The 14,534-nt window shown below is 38.2% G+C and overlaps 1 protein-coding gene across 2 annotated transcripts; it reads right to left on the bottom strand.

The window, feature by feature from the left end:
* Positions 1 to 5,829: 5,829 nt before the first annotated feature.
* Positions 5,830 to 12,919, bottom strand: rprd1b (regulation of nuclear pre-mRNA domain containing 1B). 2 transcript variants are annotated; one of them, XM_080898132.1, is made up of 8 exons: positions 12,538 to 12,919; positions 12,215 to 12,438; positions 11,200 to 11,329; positions 10,723 to 10,856; positions 10,110 to 10,228; positions 9,839 to 9,965; positions 8,781 to 8,956; positions 5,830 to 8,159 (listed from the first exon to the last, which is right to left on the bottom strand). In XM_080898132.1, exons 2-8 carry the CDS (start codon positions 12,363 to 12,365, stop codon positions 8,010 to 8,012), a joined length of 987 nt encoding a protein of 328 aa, XP_080754258.1. In that variant the 5' UTR covers positions 12,366 to 12,438; positions 12,538 to 12,919; the 3' UTR covers positions 5,830 to 8,009. The 2 variants fall into 2 exon arrangements, with proteins under 2 accessions (XP_080754258.1, XP_080754257.1); XM_080898131.1 differs by having other exon boundaries at positions 12,215 to 12,919.
* Between the last annotated feature and the right edge of the window lie 1,615 nt (positions 12,920 to 14,534).

Raw genomic sequence — 14,534 nt, 5'->3', positions numbered from 1 at the left:
CCAGATAGCAAGGAGGCATTCTATGACTGCATACTTTTTAAAATATGATTTGTATGATCTTCTATCCTGTACAGCTTGTACAATTGTTGATTAACAGGGATCATAGAGATAATGTTTTATTTATGGCTGTCTTGAAAGGTAGCAGCTCATGTGAGACAAACACCAGAGCAGCATGTATAAACCACTCCAATCTAGAGTATTTAATGCTTTTTTTTTTTCTTTTGTCAAAGTCAAAGCATTGCTTAGGAAGTAAATCGCAATCATGTATTTTTGCCAGCTTAACCACATTGTTCTGCCAATACGCTCGCACAGAGCCCAGTACTACTTGGAAACTCAGGCTTAACATGAATGGGGATAAACTGAGAAATGTGGATACTGTATGGATTGAAATATAAAATTAATTTAATTAATCTACAGTAAATAACACTCGTAAATACATTTCTGTTTCTTCTGTACTGTAACCTTTTGAGGGTCCTTTTACTGCCACTGTATTTTTAAACTGATGCTTTTTACCTGTATGCCTCTAAGTTTCTTAGTAATCCTCCACCCACCGATGTATCTGTACGGAGAGACTAGTCACTCGTGTGTTTTCATATCTTGATTTAAATGACTGTGTGTGTGCAGGGAAGCAAGAAAAGCTACTTCATAATAAGCAGTGAATAGAATAAGGCCTTAATCTTGCAAGCAGAAACCACTTACCGTCTAGGGTCCACTAAGCGTTACATCTGCTCCATGTACCAAGTTTCTCTTTATGAAAACGACCATTAAAACACATTTTTAAATGTGTTTTCTTTAAAGGTACCGGTGATGAGTGTCATGATTTTCTAAGTTTTGTTATTCTATGTAAATATAAAGAGTATACAAATCATGACAGGAAAAGCTAAGGCAGTAACACAGTAGCCTTTGGTTTGCATGTTTGTTTTTCATGGCACTCACCTTTTGTGCATCTGTATCCCTTTCCTTTGTGCTGACTTGCTTTCTTTTATACTTTTTATTTGTTGATGTAAATTAGTTCTGTTTCTTAATTTTTCCTATTCAAGGTCAGTAGGGTTGTGTTGTTTCTTTCCACCCTGAATTAAGGTCTAAACGACTCAGTCATGTGAGGAGCAAAGAGAGGAAATGCAGCCCTTCCTTATTACACACACAACATCCTCACAGATACAGACACTTACTGTGCTACCTACATACGTGCATGATATATTCTGATGACAGTATAATTTTGCAAAAACTAGATTTTTTTTAATGTTATGTTTCAGCCGTGGTCTTCTGTTTTGTCTGTTTGTTGTTTTTACAAAAGCCATTTCATATTGACCATCTGACCTGTAAGCAACATGAGGAAAACCTCATCAGTGCTTTTATATAACCTAATGTTACTGAGCTAAAAACAAACAAACAAAAGTTGGTGTTGTAATTACCTACCCTTAATTTGAAAAGTCAGTGGGATGTGTTCCTGTTTTACATTGTAAAATGTAATTTATACTTTTATGTTCAACAATAAATTAATATATGATGTAAATGATTTGGGGAAAACTTGTTTTTGTTTTTATCTTTAAATTTAGTGAGTAAGTAGTAGTGTAATTATTTACTCACATCAACTGAGCCTAATTGCTATTACTTTGCTGAGTTAGCACTGTTTGTTTTAACACATGATTTACTGGTTTAGGTCGTGAAGAGAGTCTGTCACAATGCTAGATGCAGAATGAAAGTTCACAAAAAAGGAAGGAGTGTTGTCTCTCTGACCTTCATAACTAAAAACAGAGTTACTGATGTGAGGAGCAGACAGATGGGGGCGTCCCGATTAAGTTACACATGCTACAAATATCCCTCAGGAGCTGTTACACTGTGCAGTCTTTAACCAATAAGCAGCAGCAGCTGAAGTGTGATTTTGCAGAGTGAAAGGACACGAAACCTGCTGCAGATATGAGCCAAGGTAGGGCAGAAGGGAAAAAAAAGGGTTTTAACACCTGCAGATTAAGATGCAACTTTGTCATCATTTTAGGTGGGGGAACTTACACAATCGGTGGCTGACTAAATACTTTTTTGCCCCACTGTATTTCCAGTCTCGCTGACCAAAGTCCTTAAACACATTCAGAAATTCACACACCTCTTTTGTTACTAAACTACTGTAGAGCCCTTTTCCTTTCACACACACGTTCATGTCACTACTTTGTCTGCAGCAGCTTTATTGTTTTCCGCCTGTATTGTGAGTTTAATCTCTTAAGATTTTTCGGGTAGTATAGTTTTATCTTCCTTTGAAAAATCAACTGCTCTGCTGCCACTACACTCTTTCATGTTTGTGATTGGTCAGATGCTACCAATGCCACTCCTTACATGGAAACGTGCAGGGGAAACCCTGGATTTACTCAACAAGCTGTTAACTAGCTTTGTGATCACTTTTTTTTGTTGCAGATGTTAGGGTAAGTGAATCCAGATAACAGAGAGACACCCTGAGTATATTGAAGGGAGGCAGGCAGTGTTGGACCCTTTAATAACTCTGCTGGAAAACTGAACTCATATTTTCCAGCAAAGATTTCACATGTAGAAACTGTTTCTTCTCCATCAGTAGTGCATACAGCTCCCCCTTCAACTCACCATTCTTGGTTATCAGGCTATTTAAGCACTGGCAAGCCTTAAGTTAAAAAACATCTTAGCGTTTGTTTTTAAAAGGATTCCAACATCAAGGGGACCTAATACCAAGCACAACAGATATCTATTACTTTAGAAGTTGGCAAAATCACAGTGAAACTGACAGTAAAGTGTATTCTCTGTGCAACACTAACCCTGAAACACTTGTCTTCAGTATGCTGCATAGTTTTTAGAAATTTCCTGTTATCAAATTTATCAGATTTGTCAGGTGTGGTTGCCCTGATAGTCCTCAATTCCGCAAACTTCTCTCCCATTCAAGGATCTGAAAACCAAATCAACAATGAGGGACAATTTTATTAAGAAAGGTGGACTCAAATGTGCATTTAAAAGAAAAATATAATGGACAAAATAATGACCACTGCTAGTGCTAGTTCAGCCTCTTAGTAGATGAATTTAAAAATCCTTAGTGTCTTCCTTCTTGCGTGATTCACTGGAAGAAAACTTGACCTCTGATTTTAAACCTTGAGATCAAGGTCAGCAAATTGTACTTAGATTTTTAGTAGATGTACCTATGGTATTAATTTGAAAATCCTACATCTTCTCATTCTTGAGTCATCACAAAGTTGGATGTCCATGCCGAACGTGTGGCCATCCACCACCCGCCTGGTGGGGTGACAACAATACCCTATCAACCGTTTATGACTGAAGGGAGAAAAGCAGCAAAGGATTCACAAAAGATGCCAACATTTAAATTTGAGAAAAAAATTATTTAAAAAAAAAATGAAAAAACAAAAGTCTCTGTAACTGACAGGTTTTTAACTCCATCCATCCATCCATCCATCCATCATCCATCCATCCATCATCCATCCATCCATCCATCCATCCATCCATCCATCCATCCATCCACCCATCCATCCATCCATCCATCCATCCATCCATCTTCTTCTCCGTATCCAGAGCCAGGTCTCGAGGTTTTTAACTCAATATGTGAAATCTGTTTCTATCATATTTAGAATTTTAATGTAAGGGGTCAAAATATCATCCAGCCTCTGTAAAATGTCTCTAGAGCAGGCAAACAGGTACAGCCCCAGTCAAATATATGCACACACCCGAAGGCAGGGAAGTTTCTCATTATCCGAGACAAGTCATAATAAAAACCAACACGAAACTCTTTGACTGTTTACACAATGAACATGAAGTCAGTGCAGGAAGCTTACTGCATCAATTCGGTTGATGTTCTTTTGTTGAGTGTTTCATTATAAAATATGGGAAATAATGAAAAATAAAGAAATACTCCTTTTTAAAAATATATTTGTTATCCTTTTAACAGCTTTATTTGACAGAAACAGTGAAGATCGACAGGAAAGGCATGCGGCAAAGGGCCACAGGTTGGACTAGTACCCAGGCCCGCCACTTTCAGCCATGCGGCATATGGTCACCTGCTCATCCAGCCGAGCTAAACCGGCATCCAAGAAGTACTCCATTTTGACTGAGTGTGTCCAAACCTTTGACTGATACTGTAAAAAAACAAAACAAAAAAACAACTTACTCGTCTCTGCTGGTGATATCTTTGAATTTCTCAGTGCATGGCTGCTTGGCTGCCTTGGCTTTGTGACGCTGCCACTGCAGGTTTTTCAGGTCTGCTTCAGCCACATTAAAAGTATACTTCAGCAATGAGTCTTTTCATAATTACAGTGTAATGAATTGTGATCGCTGATATGTGAAAGATGTCTGTGTAATCAGGATTTACTGGTTATTATTTTGTGTTGCATCTTACAAGCAGCTTTCAACTAAAATTATTTAAGGAAAAACAAATGTATTTTTATTCTCAGTTAACTTACTCACAAAAATTATTCATCAGTCAGCATAGACACTTGAAGAACAAAAGCTGGAGCTGCATACCTGTGTGATGTGTTCTCATAGATATCATACATTACAGCCACAGGCATTAGTGTGTGGAACACCTGTACAGATGAAGTTAAGAAAGGTACATCTATACAAAAATGTACACAATTGTTTAAAAACAATAAATTTTATGAATATAGGAAATGTTCCTCTTAGTGACTGAGATGTCCTATTGTGTTATAATAAAGCTTTGTCCTGATTTTTATTGATTAAGCAAAGCGTAACCCAAATGTAAAGTATTCATTAAGGTGTTTGTCACATAGGCATAATTCCATATGAAGCAAATTACAAACATCATAGGGTGTTTAGCTTAGGTAAAAATGTAGTTTGTTGTTGTTTTGGTTTAAGAGCTTAAATTGTTTCATGTGTGTATTGTATATGAGTTTAGACTTGTATACAGTTAAAAATGTATGGATCGTTTAATGTCGAATTTGGAATATTGATTTGTAAACAATGGAATTTGAAATAAGAGGGTAGGAACAGAAAATGTGAAACTTCATCTTACTTCTTTTTGAGCATAAACATTGTGTAGACATAGAAATATTCATGAAAATATAATGTTTTCAAGTTTTTCATTCCTCTTGTAAATCTTGAAATATCTATGTATCATTTTCAGAGCTTCCTTGTTCTTGTTAGACTTCAGTCTCTCCAACCATGCAGCAATACACAGAAAGTCAGAATTGACACTTCAGATTCAACTGGTGTAAACACTTGAAACTTTTATGCACTGATTTACAAACGTAAACAATTTGTAAACCGGTGCATAAAAGTCAAGTTTTTATAACGCAGCTATATCTATATATGTATTCATGTAGTATTCATGATTAATGGAAATAAATAAATAAATAAAAATTTTTATTTGCCCCTTAAATTGAGTATTTGTTGAACTCTACTTCGAGTCACATGCAGTTTTCTGAAGTCAGGACTCTTCCTCCACCCTTACAGCTTCTAAGGAGCATGAGAAAGGGTCTGTTCCCCTTTCATCTTCCTGTGATTTTTTACTGACATCCACCATCATATCTGTAATATAATATTTAAAGTAGGGAATTTCTTAGATAGAGGATACACCAAACCCAATGAAAAGATCCTAGAAGGATAAGGTCCACTACTTAAATAACTTAAAATTATGACAGAAATGTAATTCATGGTCTCTAAATTGTGAAAAGGCCCGAGTTTCCTCACTGCATTAAATGAAAGGCTGGAAAACTCTGATTTGCACATATGACTTTATTATTATTATTATTATTTTTGTGTTATTATGTATTATAATTAAAACCCATTTTTAATTTAAGTAAGTATATTCGCATTATACTGAAATTATGTAAAATACACACAGAATTTGTTCAAATGGTTCCAGTTTATTGGCATCCACTGAATCACTTTCATTACAGAAAAAACATTACCCCTAGTGGCAGAGTCCTGGTAGTACAGACTGATTCTATAGAGAAACACATACCACACAGCAAGTCAGTAAGAAAATATCTAAGTGTTATCTACAGTCAAGCATATCTGGGTTAAAATTTTACTGAAATCTTTCCTGGTTTTGGTTTTTATCAGATGAACATGAATTAATGAAATAATGGCTCCGCTTTAATGTTCGACATCCAAAGTCCAAAGGTTTACTTTGATATTAGGGATCATGTTAAAGCCCAAACATCTGTTTTATGACCCCAGTAATGACTCTGACGAATGCATCCACACCTTTGGTTGAACAAACGCTGCAGAAAACTGCTAATTTTCACCTGCTCTTTGAAAGATTTCGTGGTTTCAGGCTTCCGGGAGAGGCCAATCATTTTACTGCAACGGTTTTCCATGAACAGCATGTCTCAGCTGAGCGTTTGGAATCAGCAGATAAGCTACAGCTTCTACAATCTTTCTTTTATATAAGGAAAAAAATCACCTCAGCTGTAGCAGCAGGAGTCGCTACGTGTTTCTGAAGACGCTAATGAAATGAGCAGTTTGTTAAACGTCTCTGATCTTTTTATCATAAACTTTTTCAATAAATGTTTTTTTTTTTGTGTGTGTATCAGACAACTGAAAATTAAATATCAGTTAAGCAAAATGACAAAATGGCCTTCTCGCAGAACTGCTCCTAAAAGGCTCGTACCAAAATAATGACTTTGGTAATTACAACTTTTCCTGACCTCCATATCTAAATAAACACATTTGTTACAGGATGGATCACCCATGAAAAGAGAAAACAAAAACAAATATGAAGGGGATGCAGGCGTGAACCTGTTGAATACTTAAATCGATACAGGCAGTTAGAACTGTGGAATATTTAATAATTATTTCTGATCAGTCCAATGTGTCTATTAATGTTGCTAAAGTAGAGAATGGTCAGTTCATTTCGCAATAACATATAATCTAATTAATGCAACTACGCTACCCTTTTATTTAACTTTTCCAAACATGTTGTGATCAGTATATCAGCAAATGTCGTTTTCTGACTCGTTTATCTTGACACTTCTTTTAATAACGGCTCAATCCTCCTGATGTCTTCATTTATTTTTATTTTTGCCTTCTTATCAATTACCTTTTCAAAAGATACAGCAATAGTATTTTTAGTTTTAGCATTTAGATGATCTTTTTTCAAACGTGCAGGATTTCATTAGCAAAACTCAAACTGTGCCTCTTTTCCACTAACGAACATAATGAGCTTCATCATATTTCAAATGAAAGCATGACAACAGTTCTTTTGAACCTTGTGCACCTTTGTATCAAAATAAGGAAAATCCTTACATACAGGAAAATAAAAAGTCCCTTGTCTTTAAAATTGCTGCCTGAATGATTGTATCCCACAAATCCCATTTTTCAGACTCTACCAAGTGTTACTTTAATGAAAGCGCTGTGTGTGGCGTCCGGTGAAACAACCAAAAAAGCAACACATACTGAAGTGGCCTGATATTTTTTCTAACTATACAAACACACACTTACACACCGTAAATCAACAATCTCTCTAATTTGTCGATAAAAACCAAGCAAATAAAAGTCAAAAAGTAAACCTAATGAATGGTACATCCTCTTCACAGTGTAGCCACAGCCTTTAGGAATTAAGAGAGCGGACAGACAGCCTTTGCTCACTGAATCCGAACTATAACTTACAGCCAGATGCTTCGACTGACATGTCCTGATAACCAGGTTTACGTCTAAGCTCCTCTTCCTAAATCACTGAAACTTCCAGCATTTAAAACAAAATAAAAGCAACAGGAAACTTGTTCCAAGCTGGTGAAGTGGAATCCTTGACGATCGAGAGGGTACGGGGGAAAAAAACTAACAAAATAAACAGGCTGACAGAGTCTTTATTCTCCTCTGCAGAGCATTCTCATTTTACCAAAAGCCTTCCTCGTCCTCGTCCTGCAGGTTTGAGTTAGCAGGTAGGCTGGCGACTGTTAAGAGGATTGACCACACGTGTCCTCTGGCTGGAGACATAGTTGGGAGTATTTCTGTAAATCCAACGTGGAGCTGAGATTGTCTGGGGAGGAGCATACGGGAGACTTCGTCGAGGCAAAGGGTTCTCAATCGGTGGAGAAGAGGTCGCCTGCTGAGGGGAGCGGGGCCAGACCCCCAGTTACGTTGGGCAGCAGCGAAAGGTCAGGGAGACTCTGGATGTGGGACTTGAGCTCCTTCCTCACCTGAGTCACTCTCGCCAGTTTCTGCTTATACTCCTACCGAAAAAATGACGATACGCACAGGTATGAGCAAATTACATCTTTTTTTAATATGAAAACATGTGAGGCAGGAAACAGAAGAGCAAGGCAGTAAAGAAGGGAGATGACCTCTAAAGCTAGATGCACCAAAATGTCAGTAATAAACGTCAAAATTGTATTTAAACATCCAAGAATAAACGTCTGCCAACTGTGATAACCAGATCTGTGCTGACCTTCTGACCTCTTTTATTTCTTGCCATGTCAGACATGCTCCCAGCTATGTGGGCATGTTTTTAGCCAATGAGTGCTTTCAGGGCTGAAGCATTAGCTGTAAACTGCTTCTAAACTTCTAAACAGCAGAAATAAACATGTTTGCAGCTGTTTTTATCTCCTCAGCTAATCTGAGTCACTGAACATGACCTCAAAAAGATGGGGGTGTTGTTACCTTTAGGTATTTTTCCTGCAGTTATCTGTGAAATAATATGGCATGCTGTATGGTAACTGCTATAATGAGTTCAGACATCTGTACTTAACTCTACAAAGTGTATTACAGGTATTACAGCTCCCTTTATTAATGAGACAAACACAAGCATTCAAACATCCTTTTCTAATGACTGTTGCGTCTGTCAAGTGCCTTACCTCCAGTTTCTTCTCTCTCTCCATGAGTGCCTCCTTCTGGCTGCTGATGTATTCAGTGAGCATACGTGCTAACTGCCGCCGGTCCTCCAGCTCTGCGGCCAGACGCCCGTTATATTCTGCCAGCAGCAAGCAGGCTTCATCCACAGTTTTTGAGAGCTTGTCTGCGGCTTCTTTGTCTAGAGTTGAGCCAAAGTGTGTTGTTAATCTCAGAGCCTTAATTTAAACTGAGGTTACTCCAGATAAACACGCTCCTCTGCATGCAGTACTTGATTGCTGTATATATGTTCTGTCCTAACATTTATTGATTGAGTGCGAGTCTTTTTGGAAGGAACAATTCTATCACACTGAAAGCAGAGATAAAACAATCTAAGCTCAAGCTCTACAAAAAGATCTCCTGAGGCTGCTCTCTCCTTAGCTTTCTGTGGTCAGTGTGGTACACACCATAGAAGACACCTGTGATGCTAATTACAGGGCACAATCTAGTTTACCTTGGCTCTTTTCCACTAGTACCGGTACCTACTCGGATCAACTCTACTCGTTTTGTCTCATTTTTCATTATAATCAACTACCATCTAATGTGGATGGGATCATTACAGCAATTTGGCTGAAACTGCAGGGTTTAAAGAAAGTCTGTTTTGAATTTTGTGAAGGAGTCACTCTCATGACTCACCGAGTGACACCACTGACTTGCCAATTGGCAGCATGCCGTCTGTTAGCATGACATTTTTGGATCGATTCAGCTCGCTTGGTACCAGGTCCTACTATCAAAAACCATAAAAGCCGAGTCGAATTGAGCTCAGTAGGCACTAGTGGAATCAGTCTTTTCTAGGGGTACCATCATTTATAGCAAGGCCAATTTCATTAGTTGTTTAAAAAAAGGATTCTGCTGAACGACAATTTAAAAGCAATGTCTGATTTTCTTGAAGTTTTTTGTTTTAGTGTTATTACTTATCTCAGTTTCAAGTTATTATTTTAGTGACCACTGTAGGTTGTTCTTTCTTTGACAGAAGGTTACCAACAATTTTGTCCAAAACCGAGCTGAGCTGTCCAAGCCTTACCTGTGATCTTCTCCAGCAGGGAAACATCCTGGACTTCCTGCGGCAGCGAGGCAATCTTCTGACGAACAGCTGCGTCACCTGATGCAGCGTTCTCTAAGTCCTGCAGGGCTTTTACCAGCTCCTCTGTCTGCACGTGTGCCAGAGTGTGTTTAAAGACAGGAGACAAGGGAAAAAAAGGAAGTGGGGGAAACAGTAATAAGAGATCAGTAAGGAGGCCAGTCAAAAATACCACCATTTTAACATTATCTGGATTAAACGTTGGCATCTTCACCAGCTGAGTTGCCGTGGAATCTGCGTTGCGAGGAGAAGTGTGGCTTCTATAGTCGTTGTCATCATCGTCCTCATCTTCCTGGATCTTTTGATAGCTTCTTTTCACTGGCTTTTTTTCTTCTGCAGAGTGATGTTTGGAGATAACAGAACAGAAAAAACACATCATGAGGTCACTAATGTGTTTCCTTTAACACCTATGATGGCATACTGATGTCGACAGGATAAACCCGAAAATGTATTTACTGTTAGATAACATTTTGGGTACTTGAACGCTGCTCTTTCTGTTGTTCTGTGATACAAACTCAGTAAAAACCTGCCATTTACCTGCAAATGCAGGTGTGTCGACACACATGTTGTTAACAGTGAAAGAGTGAAAAGAAAGGCTTCCTGTTTGGAGAATTATTCAGTCGTAATCAGTGTATTTACTCAGACGCAGCCCACTGATACAGTCACCTCATAAATCATGACAGCTCTCTAACAAACGTCCACAAAATGTGACTTCTTTCAGTATTGGTGATCCCGGCCATGGTTTTAAAGTGAAATGCTGTGATGTCAAACGCATCGTATACATTTACATACACCTGTGACAACATGTTATGTAATAGTCATCTAACCTGAAGGCCTGGGGCTGTTTGAGTCTTCTATGGCGAGTTTGAGCTGCTGGATGAAGTCGCTTCTGTAGAGGTTCCTCTCCTTCCAGATGTTCAGCAGTCTTTCCATGTGCTTTTTACAGTTCTCGTCTGCATCACTGCAGGGCGACGAGAGGAGCAACAGATTTCAGCAGACAATAAGGGAGTAACGAGTTACATAAAAATTTTAAATTTAAAGACGCACAGGAAGGCTATAAAAAGATCAAAGCACATCCAGAGTTTTTATGACATATTTTCTAAAAAACAAAAGATAACGGGGGCTGCAGACGTCCAGATAGGATCTGCTGTGCTTAATAGATAAGCAAAAACACAAAACAAAATTCAAACAAATGACTTCCCATGCATCTACTTCCCCACACAGACTCACACACATTTACTACATTCAGGAGAGTCTAATTTGGAGCAGACTTAGAGAACACGGTGGTCACCGTTAAAATATACCTGGCAACATGGGAGCAGGCATCGACGAGCACAGACTCAAAGTCTTTGGTGAACTCGGGGCCTTTCTTCTTGCTGTTCTGGATGACATCATTAGCCAGATACAGGAATGTCAGCTTCCTGCTGCTTTTAGCTGCAACGTACATGAAAAATATCTCATTTTAAACGTTAGCTTTAACAAAATTAACAAGGAAAATTCACAGAGTGATTATCAGTTTCTCACATTCAAATTATTTTGAGTTTGAGTTGCAGTTTGAGTTTTAATTGGCATATTTTCCCTTCATCATGCCCATCTCCTTTACTTACTGCATAAGAATGAGGAAAAATACACTGTTAGTCGCAATAAAACTGGATTTACTAGTATTTCTATTCTTTCACACCCATGTAAGCTGACCATCTATAAGGTCTTAGGGCAGGGGTGTCAAACATAAAGCCCAAGGACCAGAATCAGCCTAGCACAGATTCCAATTCAGCCCACTAAACAGCTTTGGAAAATGTAGAAAGGTGCATAAATTTTGGATTACAGCTTTTCCTACTGAGAAAGACCTCCCCCTTGACTGTTCATACTGCACCAAAGTAATTAAGCAACAGATAAACAATTAACTGAGAGAAAAATAGTTTTTTCCCCCGTACAATGCAGTATAACAGTTTATGTTTTTGGGTTTGTTTGTTTTTTACAATAGGTCCACAGTTTTAAGAAAGGCTATTTCCTATTAACAAAAACAAAAACAAAAAACAAAAACAAAACAGTACAGGACAGACTGGGCTGTAAGATACCAGAAGTCATCCTACACATTTATTTCCTGAAACTAAAATAATGTCATGGATTAAATGCACAGTTAAACTTCTTTGCACTGACAGAAAGGGGCTTTGCAGTGTGCTGTACGTGGCTCACAGCGTAAAATGAGTTTACAGTCTGTGTACAGTGTCCTTTACTTGTTAGTTACCGGCTCTCTCTTTGGCTGCAACATACACACAAATGTGTGGGGGGTTTTTCAGGAGGGCAGTCAGGTCTCACCTTTTTTCAGCTCTCTGTGCCACACTTTGACGATGAGGGCCGAGTGTTTGCGGTGGTGGATGATCCACAGAGACAGAGTCTGGACGCTCTGCTGCGAGCTGCTCAGCTCCGACAGCTTCTTCTCCAGGGCGGACTCAGAGAAGGACGACATGCCGGTGAGTAAGTGGGCGCTTCCCTTGTGACCGGACCGACTCCGACCAGCGTTAACGCGACTGAGCCCCGAGCTATTTTGGAGAGACTCGCACTGTCATCAAAACTGAAGTTGTGCTGCTAACTTACTGACAAGTAGCATCAAACTGTTTCCCGCTCCTCCCAAACGTTACCTTAGCTCACAGCTTCCTGAATTATCGACCAAATCCGCTAAAGCAAGCCTGCGATGAAGATGAGCTCCTTTATCAGCAGCTGCTTCTTCACTCAGTCCAGTGTTTGTTTACAGCACCAGCTAACGTTAGCCAACCGAGCTAAGCAGCCATCTGCAGAGCAGTGCAGCCCTGTGCTAGCCTGCTCTCCAAACAGACTCTGGATACACAGAACTTCTGTAACAAGCCCGATTAATACGTGTCAACCCACCAGCATAAAAAACCCAACGACGAAGCGCTAACGGCGAAACTCACACTTTGGCTTTGGTCGCCTAACTCATCAAAAAGACTTCTTTCAAAAAATGGCAGCTTGCACTTTCACCTCGATGTTCGCGTCGCATGGTAGTGACGCAAGCAGACCGGGCATCACCATCATCATCTTTATCCGGGGATGAAGGCTATTTTGTTCATATCGCCACTGCTTAAATAACACAGATTTTTTTAAAGACAGTCAGTATCATCTATAATTTCACGAGAATTTTGGGAAATATATCTCAGTATTTTTGATGATTTAGACTATATATGTATATACTAGAACATGTAATAAGGCTACAAGGCTAAAAGTAATTCACTAAAGTTTTGTATTTTTGTTTATTTTTCACTGCAGTTCAAATGCATTAAAACATGCAATTTTACACTATCAGATCAATATTTTGATTAGATTGATAGGCCAAAAACAACGGGAAGAGGAGAAGATGATTGGAGCTTTAGTTATAGGCCAAGCAGCCCATTGTTTTGCTATGTTATGTCCAAAATGCCTCTCTTCAAATTTGCAGTTTGACCGGCTGATCTTTTAAAAGCTGTAAGACCCGAACACTTATGTGTTATTGCTCCAGTTCAACACAAAGACATTACAAACAGTTGTTATATAGGAATATAGTTAAATGTTGTACTACTTTTCTTTCTTTGTGTACCAAATGATTAATCAAAACGTTGCCCAACTTCAGTCTATGCTTAGCTGTTTGCAATTCACTTTGTGTAATGTTATAATATTAAAGAAGCATAAGAGTACATTAATAATGGCTGCTTTACACGTTTTTGGAAGGCTGAGAGGAAGAATTACACAGAGAGGAGTCACGTTGGTAAAGGTCAGAGTCTTACTCATAAACCTTTTGTCATGAGTAGATTTTTCTTGTGACTGTTTTCAAGCTATGATTGCTTTAACTTGGATCTATTACTCATGCAGCTCTGTTATTAATCTGACTGCAATATGTCATCAAAGGACAAAACAAAGAGAATTTATCCAACTTCCTGGCTCATACGGACATGTTAACAAATACCTTTCTGTTAAAAGTCTGCATATTGTGTGCATGCCATCAAATCTTTGTGTTTGTACAGGCATTTGAATTTACATGGCTATTTGACTGCATAATACAGCGGATAATAAAATGCACCGTATTCCTGTTCAAACAATGGTTTTTCCCTGGATCTAAGCAAATTACATGTTAGTACAACAGGTGTGTTTGACAAAATACAGGTCAAATATCAACCAAAATGCAAATTCTGGCACACCTGTACAGCCCTCATGAAGGATTTGCACATTACAAAATAAGTGTAGCTAATAAGACTAGTGTAACATGTAACATTATATACATTTAGAAATTCGTTATTTGTTTTTTTATTTGCTTTTAAAGCACCCTTGAGTGTTTTGAAAGAGCCAATTAATAAAATGTATTACTGTTGTTGTTGTTGTTATTATTATTATTAGTGGTAGTATTGTTAGTATTATTATTATTATTATTGGCTTTTACATTTTCTAAAATGTCCTTCTGAGTAGGACATGACTTTCAAATTATGCCTTTACAAGCTAACCTCCTGAGACCCTGAATCCTCATCTGGTGACATTAAATTTTGGCTTTCAGCATCTTATACTTGATTCTGCTCAATAAACCGTTTTTATATTATATTTATTAAACATTGATGACTTTATTTTTCATTCTATTTTTTTAAGGAAAAATACT

Source organism: Rhamphochromis sp. 'chilingali', assembly GCF_963969265.1.
Source record: "Rhamphochromis sp. 'chilingali' genome assembly, chromosome: 12".
Classification (NCBI taxonomy): domain Eukaryota; kingdom Metazoa; phylum Chordata; class Actinopteri; order Cichliformes; family Cichlidae; genus Rhamphochromis; species Rhamphochromis sp. 'chilingali'.
This window is presented reverse-complemented; position numbering and strand designations above follow the sequence as displayed.